Genomic DNA, 26,475 nt, shown 5'->3' on the forward strand with positions numbered 1-26,475 from the left:
CCACTGCTGAGTTTTCCAAATTTGCTGGCATATTGAGTGCAGCACTTTCACAGCATCATCTTTCAGGATTTGAAAGAGCTCAACTGGAATTCCATCACCTCCACTAGCTTTGTTTGTAGTGATACTTACTAAGACCCACTTGACTTCACATTCCAGGATGTCTGGCTCTAGGTGAGTGATCACACCATCGTGATTATCTGGGTCATGAAGCTCTTTTTTGTACAGTTCTTCTGTGTATTCTAGCCACCTCTTCTTAATATCTTCTGCTTCTGTTAGGTCCATATGATTTCTGTCCTTTATTGAGCCCATCTTTGCATGAAATGTTCCCTTGATATCTCTAATTTTCTTGAAGAGATCTCTAGTCTTTCGCATTCTGTTATTTTCCTCTATTTCTTTGCATTGATCACTGAGGAAGGCTTTCTTATCTCTCCTTGCTATTCTTTGGAACTCTACATTCAGATGGGTGTATCTTTTCTTTTCTATTTTGCTTTTCATTTCTCTTCTTTTCACAGCTATTTGTAAGGCCTCCTCAGACAGCCATTTTGCTTTTATGCATTTCTTTTTCTTGGGGATGGTCTTGTTTCCTGTCTCCTGTACAATGTCATGAACCTCTTCCATAGTTCATCAGACACTCTATCAGATCTAGGCCCTTAAATCTATTTCTCATTTCTACTGTATAATCATAAGGGATTTGATTTAGATCATACCTGAATGGTCTAGTGGTTTTCCCTACCTTCTTCAATTTAAGTCTGAATTTGGCAATAAGGAGTTCATGGTCTGAGCCACAGTCAGCTCCTGGTCTTGTTTTTGCTGACTGTATAGAGCTTCTCCATCTTTGGCTGCAAAGAATATAATCAGTCTGATTTCAGTGTTGGCCATCTGGTGATGTCCATGTGTAGAGTATTCTCTTGTGTTGTTGGAAGAGGGTGTTTGCTATGATCAATGTGTTCTCTTGGCAAAACTCTATTAGGCTTTACCCTGCTTCATTCTGTACTCCAAGGCCAAATTTGCCTGTTACTCCAGGTGTTTCTTGGCTTCCTACTTTTGCATTCCAGTCCCCTGTAATGAAAAGGACATCTTTTTTGAGTGTTAGTTCTAAAAGGTCTTGTAGGTCTTCATAGAACCATTCCACTTCAGCTTCTTCAGCATGACTGGTCAGGGCATAGACTTGGATTACCATGATATTGAATGGTTTGCCTTGGAAATGAGAGATCATTCTGTTTTTGAGATTGCATCCAAGTACTGCATTTCAGACTCTTCTGGTGACTATAATGGCTACTCCATTTATTCTAAGGGATTCTTACCCACAGTACTAGATATAATGGTCATCTGAGTTAAATTCACCCATTCCAGTCCATTTTAGTTTGCTAATTCCTAGAATGTTGATGTTTACTTTTGCCATCTCCTGTTTGACCACTTCCAGTTTGCCTTGATTCATGGACCTAACATGCCAGGTTCCTATGCAATATTGCTCTTTACAGCATTGGACCTTGCTTGTATCACCAGTCACATCTGGTGTTGTTTTTGCTTTGGCTCCATCCGTTCATTCTTTCTGGAGTTATTTCTCCACTGATCTCCACTATCATATTGGGCACCTACCGACCCGGGGAGTTCCCCTTTCTCTGTCCTATCTTTTTGCCTTTTCATACTGTTCATGGGGTTCTCAAGCAAGAATACTGAAGTGGTTTGCCATTCCCTTCTCCAGCAGACCACATTCTGTGAGACCTCTCCACCATGACCCATCCATCTTGAGTGGCCCCATATGGCATGGCTTAATTTCACTGAGTTAGACAAGGCTGTGGACCATGTGATCAGATTGGTTAGTTTTCTGATTGTGGTTTCACATTTCAGTCTGCCCTCTGATGTCGTCTCTCACCACCTACCATCTTACTTGGGTTTCTCTTACCTTGGATGTGGGGTATCTCTTCACGGCTGATCCAGCAAAGCACAGCCATTGCTCCTTACCTTGGATGTTGAGTATCTCCTCTCAGCCCCCACTCCTGACCTTGAAGGTGGGGCATCTCCTCTCAGCTACGGCACCTGTCCTCGGGCATGGGGTACCTCCTCTCGGCCATTCCTGCGCTGAGCGGCCACCACTCCTGCTTAGGTTTGTTCTGGTAGATATAATTTGCCAGGTCAATCTATTGTACTTTATTTTTGTTGGACTGTTTTGATTTTGCTTATGGGTGTATATGTATATGTGTATATTCAGTCACACTTTTTATTGTTGTTATAAACCTTTGCCTCTACATTGGACCTTTGCAGTTCTGTGGAGTTTTCCTTTTTTTTTCTTTTCTCTATTTTATAATTTTAATTTTTAATGTTCTTAAACCTCTTATATTTTTTCTACATTTATTCCTTTGTTTGCCTTTCCTACTGTTCTTTTCCCCTTGCAGTTAATCTTCAATGTATGTAAATCTTCTTCATCTACCTCTATTTAACTTTGCATATCTTTTCTTTCTTTCTCTCTTTTCTTTCTTTCCTTTCCTCTCAACATATATGTTAGTTTTATTTTCATTACTTTATTCCTCACTTGGCACCTTGCTTTAATTTTATTTTCCAGTTTGTGCTTTAGTTAGTTTTATTCTTAACTTGTAAATATAATTTTTGATTTCCTTTGTTTGCCAGGTCAATCTACTTTATTTTTGTTGGACTGTTTTGACTTTGCTCATAGGTGTATATGTATATGTGTATATCTATTATTTAAATATTATTTGCCTGATTTTGTAACTGCCATTTGTCTGGGGTTCATCTTTGGTTTCTTGTTTTTGGATTTTTGTTTTAATCTCACTTAATGCCATAACAAGCGACTTGTGTAATCTTTGTTCCTGACCAGAGGTCAAGCTCTGAGCCTTTGGAGTGGGAGCACTGACTCCAAGACCCTAGACTACCAGAGAACTAACACTAAGGAGTATCAAATAGTGAGAACTCACACAAAGGAAACCACTGTAATACAAGACCCAGCATCACCCAACCACCAATAACACCCTGTGCAGGACCCCTCATCTAAACAAAAGGAAAAAAGGAAAGGAAAGTGAAGTCGCTCAGTCGTGTCTGACTCATTGCAACCCCATGGACTGTAGCTTACCAGGCTCCTTTATCAATGGGATTTTCCAGGCAATAGTACTGGGGTGGATTGCCATTTCTTTCTCCAGGGGAGCTTCCTGACCCAGGGATCAAACCTGGGTCTCCCGCACTGTAGACAGATGCTTTACTGTCTGAGCCACCAGGGAAGTCCAAACAAAACAAAAATACAAACCCAATCATCAGCAGACAGGATTACCACCTCACTCAGCCTTGCTCATCAGAGGAAAAACAAACAAACAAAAACTCAGCACAAATCCCACCCTATAAGAAGCTTAGACAAACCACTGGACCAACCTTAGAGGGCAGAAACCAAAAGGAAAAAAGAATTCAGCCTTGAAGGCTGGGAAAAGGAGACCTCAAACTCAATAAGTTAAAAAGAAAATAATGAAAAAGCAGAGAAATACTACACAAATGAAGGAACAAACTAGAAACACAGAAGTCCAAATAAATGAAGAGGAAATAGGCAAACTACCTGAAAAAGAATTCAGAATAATGATAGCAAAGATGATCAAAAACCTTGAAAGCAAAATGGAGAAAATGCAAGAATCAATTAACAAAGACCTAGAAGAATTAAAGAATAAACACGCAGAGACAACACAATTCCTGAAATTTAAAATATTCTAGAAGGAATCAATAGCAGAATATCTGAAGCAGAAGAACGAATTCAGTGAGCTGGAAGATAAAATGGTGGAAACGACTTCTGAAGAGCAGAATAGAGTAAAAAGACTGAAAAGAACTGAGGATAGTCTCAGAGACCTCTGGGACAATATCAAATGCACCAACATTCAAATTATAGGGGTCCCAGAAGAAGAAGAGAAGAAGAAAGGGTATGAGAAAATTTTTGAAGAGATTATAGTTGAAAATTTCCTCAACACAGAAAAGGGAAATAATCAAGTCCAAGAGGCACAAAGAGCCCCATACAGGATAAAACCAAGGAGAAACACACCAAGACACATACTAATCAAAATAACAAAGTCTAAATGAAAGAATATCAAAAGCAGCAAGGGAGAAGCAACAAGAAACTTGCAAGGGAGACCCCATACGCTTAACAGCTGATCTTTCAGCAGAAACTCTGCAGGCCAGAAGGGAATGGCAGGATATATTTAAAGTACTCAAAGGGAAAAATCTACAACCAAGATTACTGTACCTGGCAAGGATCTCATTCAAAATTGATGGAGAAATCAAAAGCTTTTCAGATAAGCAAAGTTAAGAGAATTCAGTACCACCAAATCAGCTTTACAACAAATATTAAATGGACTTATATAGTCAAGAAATATAAGAGAAGAAAAAAGATCTACAAAGTCAACCCCAAACAATCAAGAAAATGGCAATAGGAACATATATATCAATAATTACTTTAAATGTAAATGGATTAAATGCTCCACCCAAAAGACACAGACTGGCTGAATGGATACAAAAACAAGATCCATATATATGCTGTGTAACAAGAAACCCACTTCAGACCTAAAGACACATATAGACTGAAAGTGAGAGGATGGAAAAATATATTCCATGCAAATGGGAAGCAAAAGAAAGCTGGGGTAGCAATCCTCATATCAGACAAAATAGACCTTAAAATAAAGAAGATTATAAGAGATAAGAAAGGACACTACATAATGATCAAGGAATCAATCCAAGAGGAAGACACAACAATTGTAAATATCTATGCACCCAACATAGGAGCACCTCAATACATAAGACAAACACTAACAGACATAAAAGGAGAAATTGACAGTAACACAGTAATAGTAGGAGACTTTAACACCCTATTCACACCAATGGACAGATCATCAAAACAGAAAATTAATAAGGAAGCACAAGTCTTAAATGATACATTAGGTGAGATGGATCTCATTGGTATCTTCAGGACATTCCATCCAAATGTAGAAGAATACACCTTCATCTCAAGTGAACATGGAACATTCTCCAGGATAGACCACTTCTTGGGTCACAAATCAAACCTCTGTAAGTTTAAGAAAATTGAAATGGTATCAAGCATCTTCTGCAACCACAATGCTATGAGACTACATATCAATTACAAGAAAAAAACTGTAAGAAACAAAAACACATGGAGATTAAACAACATGTTTCTGAATAACCAACAGGTTCTTGAAGAAATCAAAAGGGAAATTAAAAAATTTCTAGAAACAAATGACAATGAAAACACAGAAACTCACAACCTATGGGATGCAGCAAAAGCAGTCCTAAGAGAGAAGTTTATAGCGATACAATCCTACCTCAAGAAACAAGAAAAACACCAAATAGCCTAACTTTGTATCTAAAATAACTGGAAAAAGAAGAACAAAAAACCCCCAGAATTAGTAGAAGGAAAAAAATAATAAAGATCTGAGCAGAAATAAATGAATAAATTAAAGAAACAATAGTAAAGATTAATAAAACTAAAAGCTGGTTCTTTGAGAAGATAAACAAAATCAAAAAACCTTGAGCCAGACTCATCAAGAAAAAAAGAAGAATCAAACCAACAAAATTAGAAATGAGAAAGGAGAGGTTACAACAGACAATGCAGAAATACGAAAGATTATAAGAGACTATTATGAACAACTATATGTCAATAAAATGGATAATCTGGAAGAAATGGACAGATTCTTAGAAAAGTTCAATCTTCCAAGACTGAACCAGGAAGAAATAGAAATTATGAACAACCCAGTTACAAACACTGAGACCAAAGCTGGGATCAAAAATCTCCCAGCAAAAGCAAAAGCCCAGGACCAGATGGCTTCACAGGAGAATTCTATCAAACATTTAGAGAAGAGCAAATGCCCATCCTTCTAAAACTCTCAAAAAATTGCAGAGGAAGGATCACTTCCAAACTCATTCTACAAGGTCACCATCACCCTGATACCAAAATCAGACAAAGACAACACACACAAAAAAACAGAACTACAGGCCAATATCACTGATGAACATAGATGCAAAAATTCTCAACAAAATTTTAGCAAACAGAATTCAGCAACACATCAAAAAGCTCATACACCATGATCAAGTTGGGTTTATCCCAGGAATGCAAGGATTCTTCAATATACGCAAATCAGTCAATGTGATATACCATATTAACAAACTGAAAGATAAAAACCATATCACCATCTCAATAGATGCAGAAAAAGCCTTTGACAAAATTCAGCAGCCATTTATGATTAAAACTCCTCAAAAAATGGGCATAGAAGGAACCTATGTCAACAAAGTAAGGGCAATATACAAACGTCCTCAATGGTGAGAAACTGAAAACATCTTCCCTAAGATCAGGAACAAGACAAGGGTGTCCAATTTCACCACTGTTATTCAACATAATTCTGGAAGTCCTAGCAATCAGAGAAGAAAAAGAAAGGGAATCCAAATCGGAAAAGAAGAAGTAAATCTCTCACTGTTTGCAGATGACATGATACTGTACATAGAAAACACTAAAGATAGTATCAGAAAATTACTAGAGCTAATCAGTGAATTTAGAAAAGTTGCAGGATACAAAATCAATACACAGAAATCACTTTCATTTCTATATACTAACAATGAAAAATCAGAAAGAGAAATTAAGGAATCAATCCCATTCACCATTGCAACAAAAAGAATTAAATATCTAAGAATAAACTTACCTAAGGAGACAAAAGAACTGTACAGAGAAAATTATAAGACACTAACAAAGGAAATCAAAGATGACATAAACAGATGGAGAGATATTCCATGTTCCTGGGTAGGAAGAATCAATATTATGAAAATGATTATACTACCAAATGCAATCTACAGATTCAATGCAATCCCTATCAAATTACCAATGGCATTTTTCACAGAACTAGAACAAAAAATTTCACAATTCATATGGAAACACAAAAGACCCTGAATAGCCAAAGCAGTCTTGAGAAGGAAGAATGAATGGAGCTGGAGGAATCACCTTCCTGACTTCAGATTATACTACAAAACTACAGTCATCAAGACAGTATGGTACTGGCACAAAAACAGAAGTACAGACCAATGGAACAAGATAGAAAGCCCAGAAATAAACCCATGCACCTATGGGTACCTTAATTTTGACAAAGGAGGCAGGAATATACAGTGGGGCAAAGACAGCCTCTTCAGTGAGTGGTGCTGGGAAAACTGGACAGCTGCATGTAAAAGAATGAAATTAGAACACTTCCTAACACCATACACAAAGATAAAATGGATTAAAGACCTAAATATAAGACCAGAAACTATAAAACTCTTAGAGGAAAACATAGGCAGAACACTCGATGACATAAATCAAAGCAAGATCCTCTATGACCCATCTCCTAGAGTAATGAAAATAAAAACAAAAGTAAACAAGTGGGCCCTGATTAAACCTAAAAGCTTTTGCACAGCAAATGAAACTATAAGCAAGGTGAAAAGACAACCCTTGGAATAGGAGAAAATAATAGGAAATGAAACAACTGACAAAGGATTAATTTCCAAAATATACAAGCAGCTTATACAACTCAATACCAGAAAAACAAACAACCCAATCAAAAAGTGGAAAAAGACCTAAACAGACAGTTCTCCAAAGAAGGCATAAAGATGGCTAACAAACACATGAAAAGATCCTCAATATCACTCATTATTAGAGAAATGCAAATCAAAACCACAATGAGATATCACCTCACACCAGTCAGAATGTCCATCATCAAAAAGTCTATAAACTAAATGCTAGAGAGGGTGTGGATAAAAGGGAATGCTCTTGCACTGTTGATGGGAATGTAAATTGATACAGCCACTATGGAAGACAGTATGGAGATTCCTTAAAAAACTAGCAATAAAACTACCGTATGACCCAGCAATCCCACTCCTAGGCATATACCCTGAGAAAACCAGGGTTGAAAAAGACACATGTATCCCATTGTTCATTGCAGCACTACTTACAATAGCTAGAACATGGAAGCAACCTAGATGTCCACCGACAGATGAATGGATAAAGAAGTTCTGGTACATATGCACAATGGAATATTACTCAGCCATAAAAGGACACATTCGAGTCAGTTCTGATGAGGTGGATGAACCTAGAACCTATTACACAGAGTCAAGTGAGTCAGAAAGAGAAAGGTAAATATCGTATTCTAACGCACATACATGGAATCTAGAAAAATGGTTCTGAAGAATTCATTCACAGGGCAGCAATGGAGAAACAGACATGGAGAATAGACTTATGGACATGGGGAAAGGGGAGGAGAGGGTGAAATGTATGGAAAGAGTAACATGGAAACTTACATTACCATATGTAAAATAGATAGCCAATGGGAATGTGCTGAATGGCTCAGGAAACTCAAACAGGGGCTCTGTATCAACCTAGATGTGTGGTAGTGGAGGGGGGATGGGAGGGAGGTTCAAAAGTGAGGGGATATATGTATACCTTTGGCAGAAAGTGAAGAGGAACTAAAAAGCCTCTTGATGAAAGTGAAAGTGGAGAGTGAAAAAGTTGGCTTAAAGCTCAACATTCAGAAAACGAAGATCATGGCATCTGGTCCCATCACTTCATGGCAAATAGATGGAGAAACAGTGGAAACAGTGTCAGACTTTATTTTTTTGGGCTCCAAAATCACTGCAGATGGTGACTGCAGCCATGAAATTAAAAGACGCTTACTCCTTGGAAGGAAAGTTCTGACCAACCTAGGTAGCATATTCAAAAGCAGAGACATTACTTTGCCAACAAAGGTCCGTCTAGTCAAGGCTATGGTTTTTCCAGTGGTCATGTATGGATGTGAGAGTTGGTATTGATGCTTTTGAACTGTGGTGTTGGAGAAGACTCTTGAGAGTCCCTTGGACTGCAAGGAGATCCAACCAGTCCATTCTGAAGGAGATCAGCCCTGGGATTTCTTTGGAAGGAATGATGCTGAAGCTGAAACTCCAGTACTCTGGCCACCTCATGCGAAGAGTTGACACATTGGAAAAGACTCTGATGCTGGGAGGGATTGGGGGCAGGAGGAGAAGGGGACGACAGAGGATGAGATGTCTGGATGGCATCACTGACTCGATGGACGTGAGTCTGAGTAAACTCCGGGAGTTTGTGATGGACAGGGAGGCCTGGCGTGCTGCGATTCATGGGGTCGCAAAGAGTCAGACACGACTGAGCGACTGAACTGAACTGAACTGAACTGATGGCTGATTCATGTTGAGGTTTGATAGAAAACAACAAAATTCTGTAAATCAATTATCCTTCAATTAAAAACAATTTTTTTAAAGAAATGAAGAAAGTAGAATTTAGGTCTGTTTGATACAAAAAATTTTTTTAAATTAAATGCTCAAGGCACAGCATTACCTCAACATGCCTAATTCAAACTGTTCTCTCTCACCCTAACGGGTCTTTTGAGTAATAGGGCATGTCTTGTTAGATTGAGTAACGTACTTGCAGAAGTTAACTAACCAGAAGGTATCTGGAATATCAGCATTCAGAAGAAACATCTTGAGGGTCAGAAACAATACTGTTGGCCTCAAGTGTCAGGACTTGACAATCCAGTGAGAGTTGATATTTTTTATGTATCACTGAGCCTTGTAGGGTGGATTGGGTTTAGCAAATAGCAATGGAAATGTAGACTTTGGGTTTGCTTATTAGGAAGGGGAGGGGTGAGGTGGGAGGTATGGTGAGTACTGCTACTTGTCAAAATGAGATATTCTTATTATAAAACCACCCTGAGGATGAAGGGGGCGAGAAGACATCTGAATGAACAAGGAGAGGTTGACAGCCAGAGTGACAGTAGGTGAGAGTAATAAAACCCACCCACAATCTGCAGAAGTATCCCTGTCCTCGTGGCAAATTGACTTGTTCTACTTTTCCTGATACAGAGTTTATACATCTTGTAATTTTGCCTCAAGTCATTTAGGCCTCTCATGGACTTCTTGTGCCAAAACTTCCAACCGAGTAGTTTATAACAGTGTTTCTGATGAGAATGGTAATAGTTGGTACAACTTGTCTTTCTTTAACCAAGGTACCAGTGACAAGTATTCCCCCAACTTTTGAACCTGTGAACAGGCAAATAAGAGTGGGGGCTGATGACTGTGAGAGAGTATGGAGACTGAGCAAACATTATAATTTTCCATTGTGATTAAATAAAACTCACAATCAAGTTAATTGACATTTACAATTATATGAGCATAGTATTCTCTCTCATAATAATTAGACATAAATGTTCTATGGCTAATGAAAATGACTACAATTTGTATTATTGTTGGCTTTGCTGATAATTTAGTTGGTAAAGAATCCACCTGCAATGCAGGAGACCCCGGTTCGATTCCTGGGTCTCCGCTAAAGAAGGGGCAGGCTACCCACTCCAGTATTCTTGGATTTCCCTGGTGGCTCAGCTGGTTAAGAATCCACTTGCAATGCAGGAGACCTGGGTTGAATCCCTGGGTTGGGAGGATCTGGAGAAGGGAAAGCTACCCACTCCAGTATTCCAGAATTCCATGGACTGTATTGTCCATGGGGTTGCAAAGAGTGGGACACGACTGAGCGACTTTCACTTTCACACTTTCACTGTATTATTGTTATATAGCAGAACCAATTTGTTTTCCTCATTTTGACAGTTATTAAATCTTAATATAATTAGGGTCGTTACTGATAATTTTCCATGATGTCATTTAGACCAGCAGTCCCCAACCTTTTTGGCACCAGGGACTGGTTTTGTAGAAGACCATTTTTCCAAGGACTGTGGTAGGGGGGAAGTAGTTTCAGTTTTGCCCGCTGCTTACCTCCTGCTGTGCAGCCTGGTTCCTAACAGGCCGTGAACTGGTATGAGCCCAGTGGCCTGGGGGTTGGGGACCCCTGATGTAGACAACATCCTGTTTGACCATCAACCCCCAGACACTGACATGAGATAAAATCCAAAGCCTTGCTTATTGACATTTGTCATATCTTAACACCCTTGGCATCTACCCCTGCAAGGGCAGGCTCAAGGCTGAGGATCTCCATGTTTCATTTGTGTGCTACCCTTCTGTTAATCCTTCAGATTAACACACACACACACCAGAGTCCTGGAACAACCACCTCCTATGCCAGGTCTCCTGGATACTGTAAGACTTGAGTTGCAGAAACAGTAGACCTTGGAAGGAAAAGTTCTGACCTTCAGTAGAGCTTAGATGAGCTTGATGCAAGAAGAGAAAGATCAGCATGACTAGAGCTTGACCAACGATGGGAGAGTTGTGCAGTGCGAGGCTGGAAGGGCAGTGGGGCCAGGCATGAAGGGCCTTAAAGCAACCGTTAGAAATGTGGGTCTTATTCTAAGTGCAATGGAAAACTATTGAGATTTTAAGTGGAAGAGTGACATGACCAATTTATGTTTTTAAAATACCACTTTGATATTGTGTGGAGTGGAATAGTGAAGAGGAGGCTTCAAGTAGAGATTATCACAAGAGCCTGAGTGATAGAGGATGTAACTTGGACAAAGATGTCAGGAACGGATGTGAAGAGAGGTGGTTGAGCCTAGAAAACAATGTAAAGTTAGACCTGAAGACCACACTCGTGGATTGGGAGTGGGAATAGAAGGAAAGAGAGGGATTGAGGATGACTCCTAAATTTTAGGTTTGATCAATGGGCTGAATGCTAGTGCCATCTACAGAGACGGGAAAATGAAAGTAAAAGAGTGTGTGTGTGTGTGTGTGTGTGTGTGTGTGTGTGTGTGTATGCGTGTTATGGTGGTAACAGAGTAGGAAGGGAAGGGTAAGCTCCTGGTTTGTCCATGATAAGTTTGAAGCAACTATTAGACATCCAAGTGGGCATTGCACACAAGCCGTCAACACTCTGGAGAGAGTTCAGTCAGGGCTGGAACTGAATGTTTGGCAGTCAAGGGATTATCAACCATGTTTAAAGCCAAGGAGAAAGAATCAATAGAGAGGAGATGAGAGCTGAGGGATGAGCCTTCCTTAGGGTCCAGGAGGTTTTGTACAGCAACTCAGTGTCTTAAGGAAAACCTTGGAACGGATGGATGTGACCTTCATGTATGCAATAAATATTTAAATGCTATTCTAGAGGCTAGAGATAGGTCCAGCAGAAATCCCTGGAGCTCTTGTCTTACTGAGGAGACATAGTCAATAAACAAAATAATAAAAACACATCTGTTGGTGAGAAGTGCTGTGATGAAAAATAAGGCACACAGTGGGAGTAGTGCTCACGGGGGGGCAGTAGGTTGTTGCTATTTTAAGCAGGAGTGGCCAAAGCAGGGCTCACTGATACAGGTTCATATGACTAGAAACCTGAAAGAGGGGAGGGAGCCAGCCATTCAGAGATGCAGGGAAAGAGCATTCCAGACTGAACACAAGTGCAAAAGACAGAGGCAGAAGAGGGCCTGGCATGCAGAGAGGCTAGCGAGACTAGAGCCAAGTAAGCGAGGGAGAAAGAGGACAGGAAGGAAGATCAGAGAAATAAGGCCTGAATATTGATGACACTGGTGCCTTCCCTGGTGGCTCAGTGGTAAAGAACCTGGCTGCCAGTACAGGAGACACAGGTTCGATACTTGGGTCAGGAAGATACCCTGGAGTAGGAAATGGCAAGCCACTGCAGTATTCTTGCCTGGGAAATTCCATGGACAGAGGAGCCCCTCAGGCTACAGTCCATGGGCTCACAAAAGAGTCAGACACTATTTAGCAACTAAACAACAAATTTGATGACACTAATGTTTGAAAGTTCTAGTTCTAGCCTACCAAGGGTGTATGAGCTAGCTATGGCTGTATAACAAATTATCCCCCTCCCAAATTTAGCAGCTTAAATCAATAATCATTTATTATCTCACAGTTTTGGGGAGTCAGGGATTCAGGAGCAGCTTAGCTGGATGATTCTAGTTCCAGGTCTCTCATGAGGCTACAGTCATCTGAAGACTAGACTGAGGCCAAAGATCCTCTTCCAAGATGTTCCCTCATCTGGCTCTTGGCAGAAGGCCTCAGTTCCTTGCCATGTGAGCCTCTCCCTGAGCTGCTTGGCTGTCCTCATCACATGGTATCTAGAGATCCAGGAAAGAGCAAGGATGCATCCGTAGTGTCTTTTATAACCTCCTCTTGGATGTCACACACCTTTACTTTTGACAGTCTATTTGTTTTGATTTGTATCAAATAATTTGTGGACATATTTTTCCAGCTTTATTCAGATAAAATTGACAAATAACATTGTATATGTTTAAAGTGTACAACATGGTGATTTCATGTATGTAAATGTTGTGAAATGATCACTACTTTAAGGTGAGTTAACATATCCATGACCTCAGTCATTTACACACACATGCTGAGAACATTTAAGGCCTGCTCTCTTAGCCACTGTCAAATATATAAGACAGTATTATTAAATACAGTCACCATGCTGTATAATAGCTCCCCAGAAGTTATTCATCTCATACTGAAAGTATATCTTTGGCCAACATCTCACCATCTCCCCAACCCCCTACCTCCTCATAACTACAAATCTACCATGTTTTTCTATGAGTTTGATGTTTTTAGAATTGTGGGCATTTTTAAAACAGCTCCAAAGAGATGGGTTAAATCCTGTCTAAGGAAGATGTAAAGGTCAGGGCCGCAAGGGATAGCCCAGCAAGGTCTACTGAGATGTGGAAAGAAAGTGTTTACTTTATAATTATTGAATTATCATCAACCGGCATCTCCAGATCAGAGTTGGAATCTGTTTGACTTTATTAACAGTCTAATCTCTTTAAACTGATTTAGGAAACTCCTTGTAATGGGCAAGGTTGCTTTTGAGACTCAAGTCCTTCCTTTCCCCTTCTGTGGCAGCATCCCCCTTTGTCTTTTAAAACCCCACCTGGTCAGAACATGCTCTCAGGAAAATAACATGTAGCAGCCATTTTTGGCTTCCTATAAATTTAAATCATTATCTCCCCAGTGTGTATTTAAATTTTAAGCACGTGATAGTTAAACAGGTGGCTTTTCCCCCATTAAAGAGATGCCACTTAGAGGGACTGTGATAGCTAGAAGTGTTTCTGAAGAAGGGATGGGGTGCTTGTGGGCCCTGGAAATATCCCACAGTCTTTGGGGTTCTAGGCCCCCACATGATAAGATGGACCTTGCTTATTTCCATGAGTGCCTTTATACTGCTGTGTATGGACCGTACACTGGAGACTTTTCTTCAGTAATTCAGTGCCAAATATAAGTTCACAAAGCTTTTCTATTGCATTTACTACCCAGGGATGGTGTTCACTGAGTAAAAGTAATCAATTTAAGAGAAAAAAGTTTCGTTCTCCCAACTCTACATCATATGACCCCAAACAATAACTTAACATTTCCCCCTTCAGAGTTATTTTCTGTTTCCCAATTGTAAAGGATTGCCTGTTGTATCTCATACTTAAGTAAGAATGTGTAAGAAATTTATTCTTTAGCTTTTATTTGCAGAATCAGTGAAGCAGTAGGTGTTATTTGGAACAGGTTCAGATGTGTCTTTAGAAACAGAGCTCAGATTTTAAGACCTAGTTTTAGCTTAATCCATGCTAGAATGATTGACATATCTTTTGAAACATTCACTTATGTATTATATATAAGACTGAAGATTATATTTTCTAGTGTATTTAAATAGGAATGTAATTCTTTAACCAACAAGTTCTTTTTTTTCCCATAACTAATCTTCTCAATAATGTCTTTCAGGAGCCAAATTTAGAAAGTATGTGGGCCATTCTGCACATGTTACAAATGTCCGCTGGTCTCATGACTTTCAGTGGGTATTAAGCACAGGAGGGGCTGACCACTCAGTTTTCCAGTGGAGATTTATTCCAGAAGGTGTCAGCAATGGCCTGCTGGAAACCGCACCCCAGGGTAAAACCAGTAATAATGTTTCAACATCTGTTTTTTTTTTCAATAAAAATTTCATGTAATGGCCTGACATCTCTTCTGAAGATAAAGAGTTAAACCATTTTAAAAAATTCATTCCTACCATAAATTTAAAAATTAAAAAAAAAAAAACACAGAAAAACGTTTTGAGATATGGGTCAATCGAATATGGGTCAATTGGATAATTTCCTTCAAAGAATTTTGCTTATACTAAATGAAAGCTGAAGGTCTAAAGTTTACATGAAGAATTAACTTTTGAAAATAATACTACACATACATTTCAGTCTCCTTAGGACAATTCTGATGGATGGTGGGGCTGCTGGGTCAGCTGACAAAGTAACATTTGGAATAGGAGTCGCCTTCCTAATAGGGATCAAAGAATGATCCACAGTCAGGATCAGCTGTGTTCCAGGTCAATGGATATGTTGGTCCTTTAATTTATTGTACTTTCAGTAGTAATGACCATGTACTATGTGAGGGAATGGTTTTTATTGGGAGGGATTCTGCAGCAGTTTTGACCATGACACTTACCAGCACCTGGTGGTCATGTTAACAGGCTAAAGAGGATTTTTACTGAATAAGTGGTTGGATTTCCTTCTGACCCAGCTTCCTCCGTGGTAAAACCTTCCCGTCTCCCCTCTCCCCTTTTCTCTCTTTCAAAGCAAGATTTAAAACCCAAAGATCCATTATCCAATACAAGTGTGGAAATGGTGGGGGGAGTTACACTAGTCTGTTAATACTCCTAAAAAGAGGGTGAGAGGTATGCCAAACGTAACCAAAAATGAAAGAAAAAAGATGTTTTAAGAATCTACAGCAAATGAAAATTATGGTGTATGGTGTATTTTTATTGAACTCAGTAGGATAGAAGAAAGAAAATATTTTTAAACTTTTTAGCCATTAAGAGTCTCAGAATTTCTGCTTGTTTCTTGTGGGGGTATTTCTGCAGACGGTGGTACTGATTCCTACAGTGAAGAATCTGATTCGGATTTATCTGACGTGCCAGAGTTGGACTCTGATATTGAGCAAGAAACTCAAATCAATTATGATCGCCAGGTCAGTAAACAGGAAGCCTTATGACAAATACCTTATAACCCCAAATCTCAATATCATTCAAATCAGACACTGTACTAAGATTGGTTAGTCCTTCAGCAAAAGAAAATAAAAGAATTAGTAAAATTGCCTGCTTCTTATCTTTAAATACAGATTTGAAATAAGGCTTTTACTGATTATGTCAGCAAAAAAATTTTAAGGAGAAGGTAGTAGCAAATTTTAAACCAGAACCATGACAATTTGGGTTTTCTGCTTTCCTAGCAGCTAAAAAATTTTAAATATCTATTACAGAAAAATGTGCAAGTAAGTTACATGATTTTTCATTTTTCTCAGCAGATCATTAAAACATGCATTTTCTTTATAGAACAGGAGACCCTGGAGGCATGGTAGTTTGCAAATGAGTGATGGTGTCTCTCTTAACTTATGGAGACTATTATCCATTTAATTAAAGTAAAAGCCCAAATACGATGTGTATTATCTGTCCAGTCAGAAATCATCTTTGGTAAAAAAGTTGGACAATTACAACTAATTGAGTACTATTTTTTTTTTAAATAGATATTTAATTTTAGTGCTAAACTGTGTTTTAAAATGCATAATCCTTCACTGGAATCTGGACACGTATCGCCTTCTTAATGGTAATAACTCTAGAGGTTCTATTTTCTTCCTTGTCATTTAACAGAGCTATGTGAAGCAGATTCCATAAATGAACATAGAGTGAATAAGATTTCAAATTTCAGACATAGCAACTGTCAGTGTTGCCCACGGAAACTTACCGTAGGCCTATGACAGCTGCCATGTATCAAGTATCTCTGTGGGGCCACGTCCTGTGCTTTACGTACACCAAATCCAACCCCACAGTAACCCCTGAAAGGTTAAGTACTTTGCCCGCATCCATATTGCCTGTAGTGTTAGAATAAAAAAGTGGATCTGGTCTTCTCTGTAGATGCACGTTCTATGTGCTACTTAGCTTTGCCTCTACATAAGCTCTGAATGTATGACTTCAGATGATGCCTTTTTTTCCAGCCCGTAATTGTCACTCAATGTTTGAAAAATTAGATTAGCACAAAAGTAGTCCAATTGATGGACGTGAGTCTGGGTGAACTCTGGGAGTTGGTGATGGACAGAGAGGCCTGGCATGCTGCAATTCATGGGGTCGCAAAGAATCAGACACGACTGAGCAACTGAACTGAACTGAGTCCAACTGATGTCTTGGGTCAACTTCAAGAATAAATCAGTCTGACTGTGTATTGATGCAATATATTATGCTATAGATAAAGATTTGAAAGGAAATGATTAATATGGAAATATGAAAATATTAAACAATATTATACCCTAATATCAAGGTGAAATGGAATGAACAATGAAAGGGGAAAGCAAAATGAACATACAATTTAAAGAAAAAAGAAAGACAAAAGCAATTTTTTTAGTTGAGATGTTTATATTTAATAAAATGGTACTCATAAAAGAATGAAAAGGAATGACTTGATTGAAATTCATGCCTAAGATTTATATATTCTCCCTGACATCTTACTTTCTAAAGTTTTCACCTGTGTTATTTTATTCATGTTGTCTGAATTTGATTCCTGAGTTATTCCTGAGCTGGATGTCTGTTCTACAGATGGGACTTTGAGGCCCACAGAAGTTAGGAGACTTGTTCAAATAAGCAGTAGCAACGCCGAGACTAGAATTCAGTTCTCTAAAGTAGTTGATAAGCTGATGAAAGCATCTGAATTCAGATGAATAATTATCATTAGACTTTAAAAGCTTTGTTCATTGCATCTGTAATACACAAGGCAGAAGTGAGATATCTCTTGACTTTCTTTTTTTCAGAACAATTTTTGGTCAAACCCTAAATAAGAGCTTTATTATAATATTTTCATGATTTTTTGTACTGTAGTTTGATTGAATTAAATTTCATTTAAATATATTAAATTTTTATCTCTTGATAGTAGGGCATAAGTACATTGTAGAAAAAAGATGGATTTTTATCCACATTTAAATTATAGGGAATGTTATCCCAGTCAACAGCATATTTTAGGTCCTAGATTAGGCCAAGAGCTTTACTCTATATCCAAGTCTGATCTGGAAGGTTCATGGGGTCATGAAAGAAGGATAATTCCCAAGAGTGATCACCATGATTTGCAAGGCCACATTTTACATGTCTGAATAATCAAGAGATTTCCTGCCTAGAAGAAATTACAACAAAATATTTAAATTATATTTTATTGATAATTTTATTTAATAATTTCCTTTCCTATTTATCTGAAGTAACTATATTATCTGGATATAAATTAAGAAACATAATAGCAGAATTTTTCAAAAAAATTCTTTTAAATCCCAGTGATTTAAAAGATACTTCAAGTTAGCTTTGTTCATTCAGTTCAGTAGCTCAGTCATGTCCAACTCTTTGCGACCCCATGAACTGCAGCACACCAGGCCTTCCTGTCCATCACCAACTCCCAGAGTTTACCCAAACTCATGTCCATCGAGTCAGTGATGCCATCCAACCATCTCATCCTCTGTCATCCCCTTCTCCTCCTGCCCTCAATCTTTCCCAGCATCGGGATCTTTTCAACTGAGTCAGCTCTTTGCATCAAGTGGCCAAAGTATTGGAGTTTCAGTTTCAACATCAGTCCTTCCAATGAGCACCCAGGACTGATCTCCTTCAGAATGGACTGATTGGATCTCCTTGTAGTCCAAGGGACTCTCAAGATTCTTCTTCAGCACCACAGTTCAAAAGCATCAATTCTTCTGTGCTCAGTTTTCTTTATAGTCCAACTCTCACATCTATACATGACTACTGGAAAAACCATAGCCTTGACTAGACGGACCTTTGCTGATAAAATAATGTCTCTGCTTTTTAATATGCTGTCTAGGTTGGTCATAACTTTCCTTCCAAGGGGCAAGCAAGTCTTTTAATTTCATGGCTGCAATCACCATCTGCAGTGATTTTGGAGCCCCCCAAAATAAAATCAGCCACTGTTTCCACTGTTTCCACTGTTTCCCCATCTATTTGCCATGAAGTGGTGGGACCAGATGCCATGATCTTAGTTTTCTGAATGTTGAGCTTTAAGCCAACTTTTTCACTCTCCTCTTTCACTTTCATCAAGAGGCTCTTTAGTTCTTCTTCACTTTCTGCCATAAGGGTGGTGTCATTGGCATATCTGAGGTTATTGATATTTCTCTTAGCAATCTTGATTCCAGCTTGTGCTTCATCCAGCCCAGCATTTCTCATGATGTACTCTGCATAGAAGTTAAATAAGCAGGGTGACAATATACAGCCTTGATGTACTCCTTTTCCTATTTGGAATCATTCTGTTGTTCCATGTCCAGTTCTAACTAGAAGAAGTAAAATTCAGTCTTATGTTCTCAATTTCATTTGTCTTTTCAAAGAACCTACTCTTAGTTTTATTAATCTTTTCTACAGTTTTCCTATTCTCTATTTCATTTATTTCTGTGCTAATCTCTTTTATTTCCTTTCTTCTAACATTGGACTTCGTGTCCAAACTAAGTCCAAACTTTTTTCTAGCTCCTTGATGTATAATACTAAGTTCTTTATCTGAAATGTATCTTTTTTCTTAATGGATATGTTTATTAGCTACAAATGTTCCCCTTAGATATGCTTTTGCTGTATCCTATAAGTTCTGGTATGTTGTGTTTCCATTTTCATTTCTGTCAGATTTTAAAAAATTTCCTTTTTAATTTCTTCTTTGATCCATTAGTTGTTCAGAAGTGTGTTAATTCCTACTTATTTGTGACTTTCTCAGCTTTCTTCCTGTTACTTATTTCTCAGTTCAGTTCAGTAGTTTAGTTGTGCCTGACTCTTTGCGACCCCATGGACTGCAGCACACCAGACTTCCCTGTCCATCACCTACTCCCAGAGCTTATTCAAACTCATGTCCATCAAGTCAGTGATACCATCCAACCATCTCATCCTCTGTCGTCCCCTTCTCCTCCTGCCTTCAATCTTTCCCAGCATCAGGGTCTTTTCCGATAAGTCAGTTCTTCACATCAGGTGGCCAAAGTATTGGAGCTCCAACTTCAGCATAAGTCCTTCCAGTGAATATTCAGGATTGATTTCCTTTAGGATTGACTGGTTTGATTTCCTTGCAACCCAAAGGACTCTCAAGAGTCTTCTCCAACACCACAGTTCAAAAGCATCAATTCTTCTGTGCTCAGCTTTCTTTATGGTTCAACTCTCACGTCCATACATGGACTACTGCAGAAACCATAGCTTTGACTAGATGGACTTCTGTCAACAGAGTAATGTCTCTGCTTGTTTAATATGCTGTCTAGGTTGGCCATAGCTTTTCTTCCAAGGAGCAAGCGTCTTTTAATTTCATGGCTGCAGTCACCATCTACAGTGATTTTGAAGCCCCAAAAATAAAGTCTGTCACTGTTTCCATTGTTTCCCCATCTATTTGCCATGAAGTGATGGGACCGGATGCTGTGATCTTAGTTTTTTGAATGTTGAGTCTTAAGCCAGCTTTTTCAATCTCCTCTTTCACTTTCATCAAGAGGTTCTTTACTTCCTCTTTACTTTCAGCCATAAGGGTGGTGTCATCTGCCTATCTGAGATTATTGATATTTCTCCCAGCAATCTTGATTCCAGCTTGTGCTTCAACCAGCCCAGCATTTCGCATAATGTACTCTGCATATAAGTTAAATAAGCAGGGTGACAATATACAGCCTTCACATACTCCTTTCCCAATTTAGAACCAGTCTGTTGTTCCATGTCCAGTTCTAACTGTTGCTTCTTGACCCGCATACAGATTTCTCAAGAGGCAGGTCAGTGGTCTGGTATTCCCATCTCTTTAAGAATTTTCTACAATTTGTTGTGATCCACACAGTCAAAGGCTTTAGCATAGTCAGTAAAGCAGAAGTATGTGTTTTTCTGGAACTCTCTTGCTTTTTCTATGATCCAACAGATGTTGGCAATTTGATTTCTGGTTCCTCTGCCTTTTCTAAGTCCAACTTGAGCATCTGGAAATTCTCAGTTCATGTACTGTTGAAGCCTAGCTTGGAGAATTTTGAGCATTACTTTGCTAGTGTGTGAGATGAGTGCAATTGTGAAATAGTTTGAACATTCTTTGGCATTGCCTTTCTTTGGGATTGGAATGAAAACGGACCTTATCCAGTTCACTGCTGAGTTTTCCAAATTTGCTGGTATATTGAGTGCGGCACTTTCACAGCATCATCTTTTAGGATTTGATATAGCTCAGCTGGAATGCCATCACCTCCACTAGCTTTGTTTGTAGTGATGCTTCCTAAGGCTCACTTGACTTCACACTCCAGGATGTCTAGCTCTAGGTGAATGATCACACCATCGTGGTTATCTGGCTTATTAAGATCTTTTTTGTATAGTTCTTCTTTGTATTCTTGCCACCTCTTCTTAATATCTTCTGCTTCTTTTAGGTCCATACTTATTTCTGGTTTCATACAATAGTGGTCAGAAAAAGATACTTGATATAATTTCAGTCTTTTTAAATTTATTGAGCCTTGTTTTGTGGTCTAACATTATTTGTCCTAGAAAATGTTCCTTGTGCACTTGAGAAGAACGTGTATTTTGCTGCTGATAAGTGAGATGTTTCATATTTGTTAGAATATTTGGTCTGTTGTTGTTTAGTTGCCAAGTCACGTCCGACTCTTTGCAACCCCACAGACTGCAGCGCGCCAGGCCTCCCTGTCCCCCACCATCTCCCAGAGTTTGCCTAAGTTCATGTACATTGCATCAGTGATGCCATTTAACCATCTCATCTTCTGTCATCCTCTTCTCCTTCTGCCTTCAGTCTTTCTCAGCATCAGGGTCTTTTCTAGTGAGTTGGCTCTTCACATCAGGTGGCCAAAGTTTTGATGCTTCAGCTTCAGCATCAGTCCTTCCAATGAATATTCAGGGTTGATTTCCTTTAAGATTGAGTTGTTTGATCTCCTTGCTGTCCAGGGGACTCTCAAGAGTCTTCTCCAGCACCAGAGTTTGAAAGCATCTCTTCTTTTAGCCTGTGGTATTGTTCAAATCTGTTTCATTATTGATTCTCTGGATATTCAATCCGGTTGTTGAGAGTGGGATTTTACAGTTCCCAACTATTATTGTATTGATATTTATTTCTTCTTTTAGTTGTTAATATATGCTTTGCAGAGTTAGATGGTGTCAGTTGCATAAATATTTACCATTGTTAAATCTTCTCAATAAGTTGGCCCTTTTACCATTATATAATGCCCTTCTTTTTCTCTTGTGACCACTTTTAATTTCTAATGTTTTCAAAAACTTGATTTCCTGCAATTAAAGATTTCCTGAGAATGCCAAGATATTTATGTATTTGAAACCTGAAGAGTCTCTCACTAAGTGCTTCTGTTACCCGTGAAGGTTTACAAAGAAGATCTACCTCAGCTAAAGCAACAAAGTAAAGAGAAAAACCACGCAGTGCCCTTCCTCAAACGAGAAAAGGCTCCTGAGGACAGCCTGAAACTGCAGTTCATACACGGGTGGGTGACGTGTCACCATCCCTATCAGCTTGTCATCCTTCTCAGTGCCGCCCTCTTCAGGCCGGCTCTCCCCTCCACCTTGCGCTTACTTGTGCTTAACATTTTAACCATGACTCCCCGTCCAGTTTTCTCAGTGTTCTGTGTCCATCTCAGTGTGCGTGTCTAGATTTTTCATGCTTCATGTCCTTTCATGATACATGTGTTACTGTCACTCCTTGTTATTTCATTTCGTTCTCTCCATCTCTGCTTCCTTCATTCCATAACTCCTGCTTCCTTCATTCAGCTTGGTTTTCCCAGGACAACCTTTCTCTGAAACACTTTTGATCCTAAATTATTTAATAATTTTGAATTTTGAAAATCATGTGCAACTTTCCACACTTTAAGTTGACATCGAAGATTATTTCAACCTAAGCTTAAATGCTTGTAAAAAGAGTATGATATCTAGTATTTTATAAATACTCACAGTATTTATGGCTCACATTATAAATGGCTCCAATGGAACCTAAATGCCATAGACATTTGATTTCCATCATTATCAGTTTAAAAAATACATGAACCCGTATTTCTGTTCTACTTCTCCCACAGAATTTTACCCTAATGTATTATTTTTATGCTGGTAAGTCTTTTATTGATCACCCTGTCTTAACTTCAACAAGGAAAAAACATACCTATCAGTTCAAATTAAATTTAATTTCCTGTGACCATAACTCTCTAACTCTATGCTCTCCAATACAGTATCTACTTGTAGCCAGTGAACACATGAAATGTGACCTCTCCGAATTAAGATGTGCTGTATATAGAAAATGGACACCAGATTTTGAAGACTTAATGTAAAAAATGTATACATATCATTAAAATATTTTATATTGATTACAGGTGGACATAATATTTTAGACATATTGGGTTAAATATTCTTAACATAAATTTCATCTGTTTCTTTTCATTTTCTAATGTGACAATTATAACTTTTTAAATTACCTATGTGATTTACATAATATTTCTATTGGACAGTGCTGCTCTTAGCATTAACACATTTTTTTCTGGATTTAATTATCGTTATAACTATTAATATTAATAATAAATAGCTGGCCAAATCAACATAAAGATAGTATAAATTCTGATAAACAGTTATTAAAAATTTTATTGGAAAGAATATTTATTAAGATAGAATTTTTTCAATGAGTTCAGACATATGTGCATATATATTTCTTATTGCTAAATGGTAATACAGTTTAGCATTTTATCTATTCCAACTTTGCACTTTTTAATGTAAGCACTAAGAAAACTTATTCGTATCTACTTATTTAAGTATATGAGAATAGAGGCAGTTTTATCACAGCAATGGTAATCAATTCTTTAAATTCCTCTTGAGTTACAGGCCAAAAATATAGATTGTAATTTTGATCTATCACGCAAAAATGTAATTTAATGATCCATCAGCTGACAATTCAGTTAAATCACTTTTCAATTTTGTTAAAAGCAAAAAATTGTTTTGGTGTCCCTGGAAGGTTCGACATTCGAAGGTAGCACACCATAGTGAGATTCCAGATGAGTGAGGGGACTGACTTCCTAAACTGGGAGGAAGGCAGTTAGGAAACGGGAAGTGGGAAGAGAAAACCCACCCCTCATCACAGGTGTGTTCTCAGACTGGTCAGTTTTAAGAGAAAGCACATATGGTAGCCGAGGATATGGAAGCAAATTCTGTTAAAATTACCAATGTCCATTTGCCCCTTTGAAAGTCATCGCTTGCCTTCAGAGATCCTCATTCCCTCATTGAAGATCGCTGTCACAGGCAACTGTGGAGACACCGGGGTTCTGCTTGTCCGTGTGCTTGTTAGCATGTTAACTTTATCTTCTCACAACTTCTGCTGTGTACATTCACTGCTTATGTGCGTTTCTGGGACCTGTGCTTCAGTTACAGAGGCTACGATTGTAGAAACAATCTGTTCTACACACAAGCTGGAGAAGTGGTCTATCACATTGCTGCAGTTGCTGTCGTGTATAACAGGCAGCAGCACTCGCAGAGGCTGTACCTGGGGCACGACGATGACATTCTAAGCCTGACCATTCATCCAGTGAAGGACTACGTGGCCACTGGGCAGGTATATATCTCCCCTGTAAGATGCGGATTTAGCTGAAGAGAGAGGATTTAGTTTCGAACTCAGTTTACACATAAGAAACTCAAGAAACACTTGGTAGAAATAAACCTGAGGTAGGAAGTTGAAAGTGCAGTGAATGCTGCATCATTTCATAATGGTGGGAAAAATCAACCCATACATACCGGGGTTCCATCCCTGGGTTGGGAAGGTCCCCTGGAGAAGGACGTGGCAACCCACGCCGGTCTTCTTGCCTAGACAGTCCCATGGACAGAGGAGCCTGGCAGGCTATTGTCCATAGGGTTGCAAAGAGTCGGACGTGACTGAATCGACTTAGCACAGCACAGGAAGTTGAAGGTGCAGTGAATACAGGATCATTTCATGATGGTGGGAAAATCAACCAATACATACCAGAACTTTTGGGAAGCCTTTGAGGGATTCTTATTCTGACATGATGAAATCTGTGAATAGGATTAGGTGAAACTAAAATAATATAAGTTCCATGAAGTCTTACTATATTTACCTCCTTACTCTGAACTCAGTATATCCTAGGTACTCAAAACTGTTTACTGAATAAACCATATTTTAATACCAGTGTAACATCTAGTGTATAGTTATTGTCATAGAACTTAAAGTTGTATTAATTTGGGCTCATTCATTATTTTATATTTTAGCCTTCAAAAAACTAAATTTTATCTGAACCATCTTGGAATGCCTAAACTTTGGATTGAGTCTATAAGTGAAAAGCTGCTCAAAACAGAGCTCTGTGTTCAATTCAGCAAACAAAGAATCTGTTAAACTCAGATCTTGCTGGTAAAGCAGTAGTATTGTCAACAGTATTTTCAGTATTGTGCTCTTTTCTACCAGTGTTTAAGTTGCATTTTTATTTGGTTTTATCATGAGCTTTTAACTGTAGGAAATACTTCACCTGATCCTCAACATCAGAGTGGCAAATTCCAAGAAAAACTACTGGTATGAAGAGACCTGGGTTTGATTCCTGGGTTGGGAAGATCTCCCGGAGAAGGACGGCTACCCACTCTAGTATTCTGACCTGGAGAATTCCATGGACTATATAGTCCATGGGGTCGCAAAGAGTCAGAGACAACTGACTGACTTCCCCTTTCCCTTTCACTTTTATGAGGCTCAAAGATTAACATGAGACAACAAACTATTTCTGAGACTTGACAGGAGGTAGAAGTCTTTGAATAGGCTTTATAGCCTGATGTTCATAGCCATGGATGAAACTGAGATATGTAGAGAGTCAGCCCCCAGAAATGTGCATTTGGTGGGGAAAGAGTTCATAGCTCTTATATTATTTGTAAAAGGATTACAATCCCCCAGAAGGAAAGAGCCATTAAGTTAAACATGATTTGCTCCTCTTCCAACTGTAAATTAGATCATCTATTCTGTCTTAGCTGACATTAAATTTTATAAGTAATTGATCACTGCTTTGCCTTTTCACTCTTTCCTGCCCCCTGCCCCTTTTTTGTCTTTCTTAGAAACAGATGATGCCTGATTCATGGGTATTTAACATCCTTCCTTTGAAAGAAAAACCAGAGATTGGTTCTTTACCTAAACCCCTGAGGATCCACCATACTTTACACTGTAATTGGTGGGAAGCAGACCAGTATGCCAGTACCCTCTCCTGGGGTAATTGGGCCTCCACAGGCCAGTGTGAGAGTTGGGTGGACTCTGCTGAGTTACATGCATGACTTCATGTCCCATTTTTCCTTTTAGACTCATCATACCCAACAAGGATTTTTTTTCCCCTGTGTATTATAAGTGTGGCAGCTTCCCTTGTAGCTCAGTCGGTAAAGAATCTGCCTGCAATACAGGGGACCCAGGTTTGATTCCTTGGTTGGGAAGATCCCCTGGAGAAGGAAATGGCAACCCACTCCAGTATTCTGGCCTGGAGAATCCCATGGACAGAGGAACCTGGAAGGCTATAGTCCATGGGGTTGCAAGAATCGGACACAACTTAGCGACT

The 26,475-nt window shown here is 38.8% G+C and overlaps 1 protein-coding gene across 5 annotated transcripts in view; it reads left to right on the top strand.

The window, feature by feature from the left end:
• Positions 1-26,475, top strand: part of EML6 (EMAP like 6) — a 287,468-nt gene that overhangs the window by 163,220 nt on the left and 97,773 nt on the right. For all 5 annotated transcript variants that reach the window (XR_001501286.3, XM_059891241.1, XM_059891240.1 and 2 more), the window contains 4 exons: positions 14,677-14,844; positions 15,806-15,912; positions 22,274-22,392; positions 24,308-24,494. Coding sequence is in view for 4 of the 5 variants with exons in the window: in XM_059891241.1 (XP_059747224.1) it covers positions 14,677-14,844; positions 15,806-15,912; positions 22,274-22,392; positions 24,308-24,494 (581 nt within the window). In the remaining variant the exon portion in view is untranslated. The remainder of the gene's footprint in view (positions 1-14,676; positions 14,845-15,805; positions 15,913-22,273; positions 22,393-24,307; positions 24,495-26,475) is intronic.

This window comes from Bos taurus, chromosome 11 (assembly GCF_002263795.3).
Source record: "Bos taurus isolate L1 Dominette 01449 registration number 42190680 breed Hereford chromosome 11, ARS-UCD2.0, whole genome shotgun sequence".
Classification (NCBI taxonomy): domain Eukaryota; kingdom Metazoa; phylum Chordata; class Mammalia; order Artiodactyla; family Bovidae; genus Bos; species Bos taurus.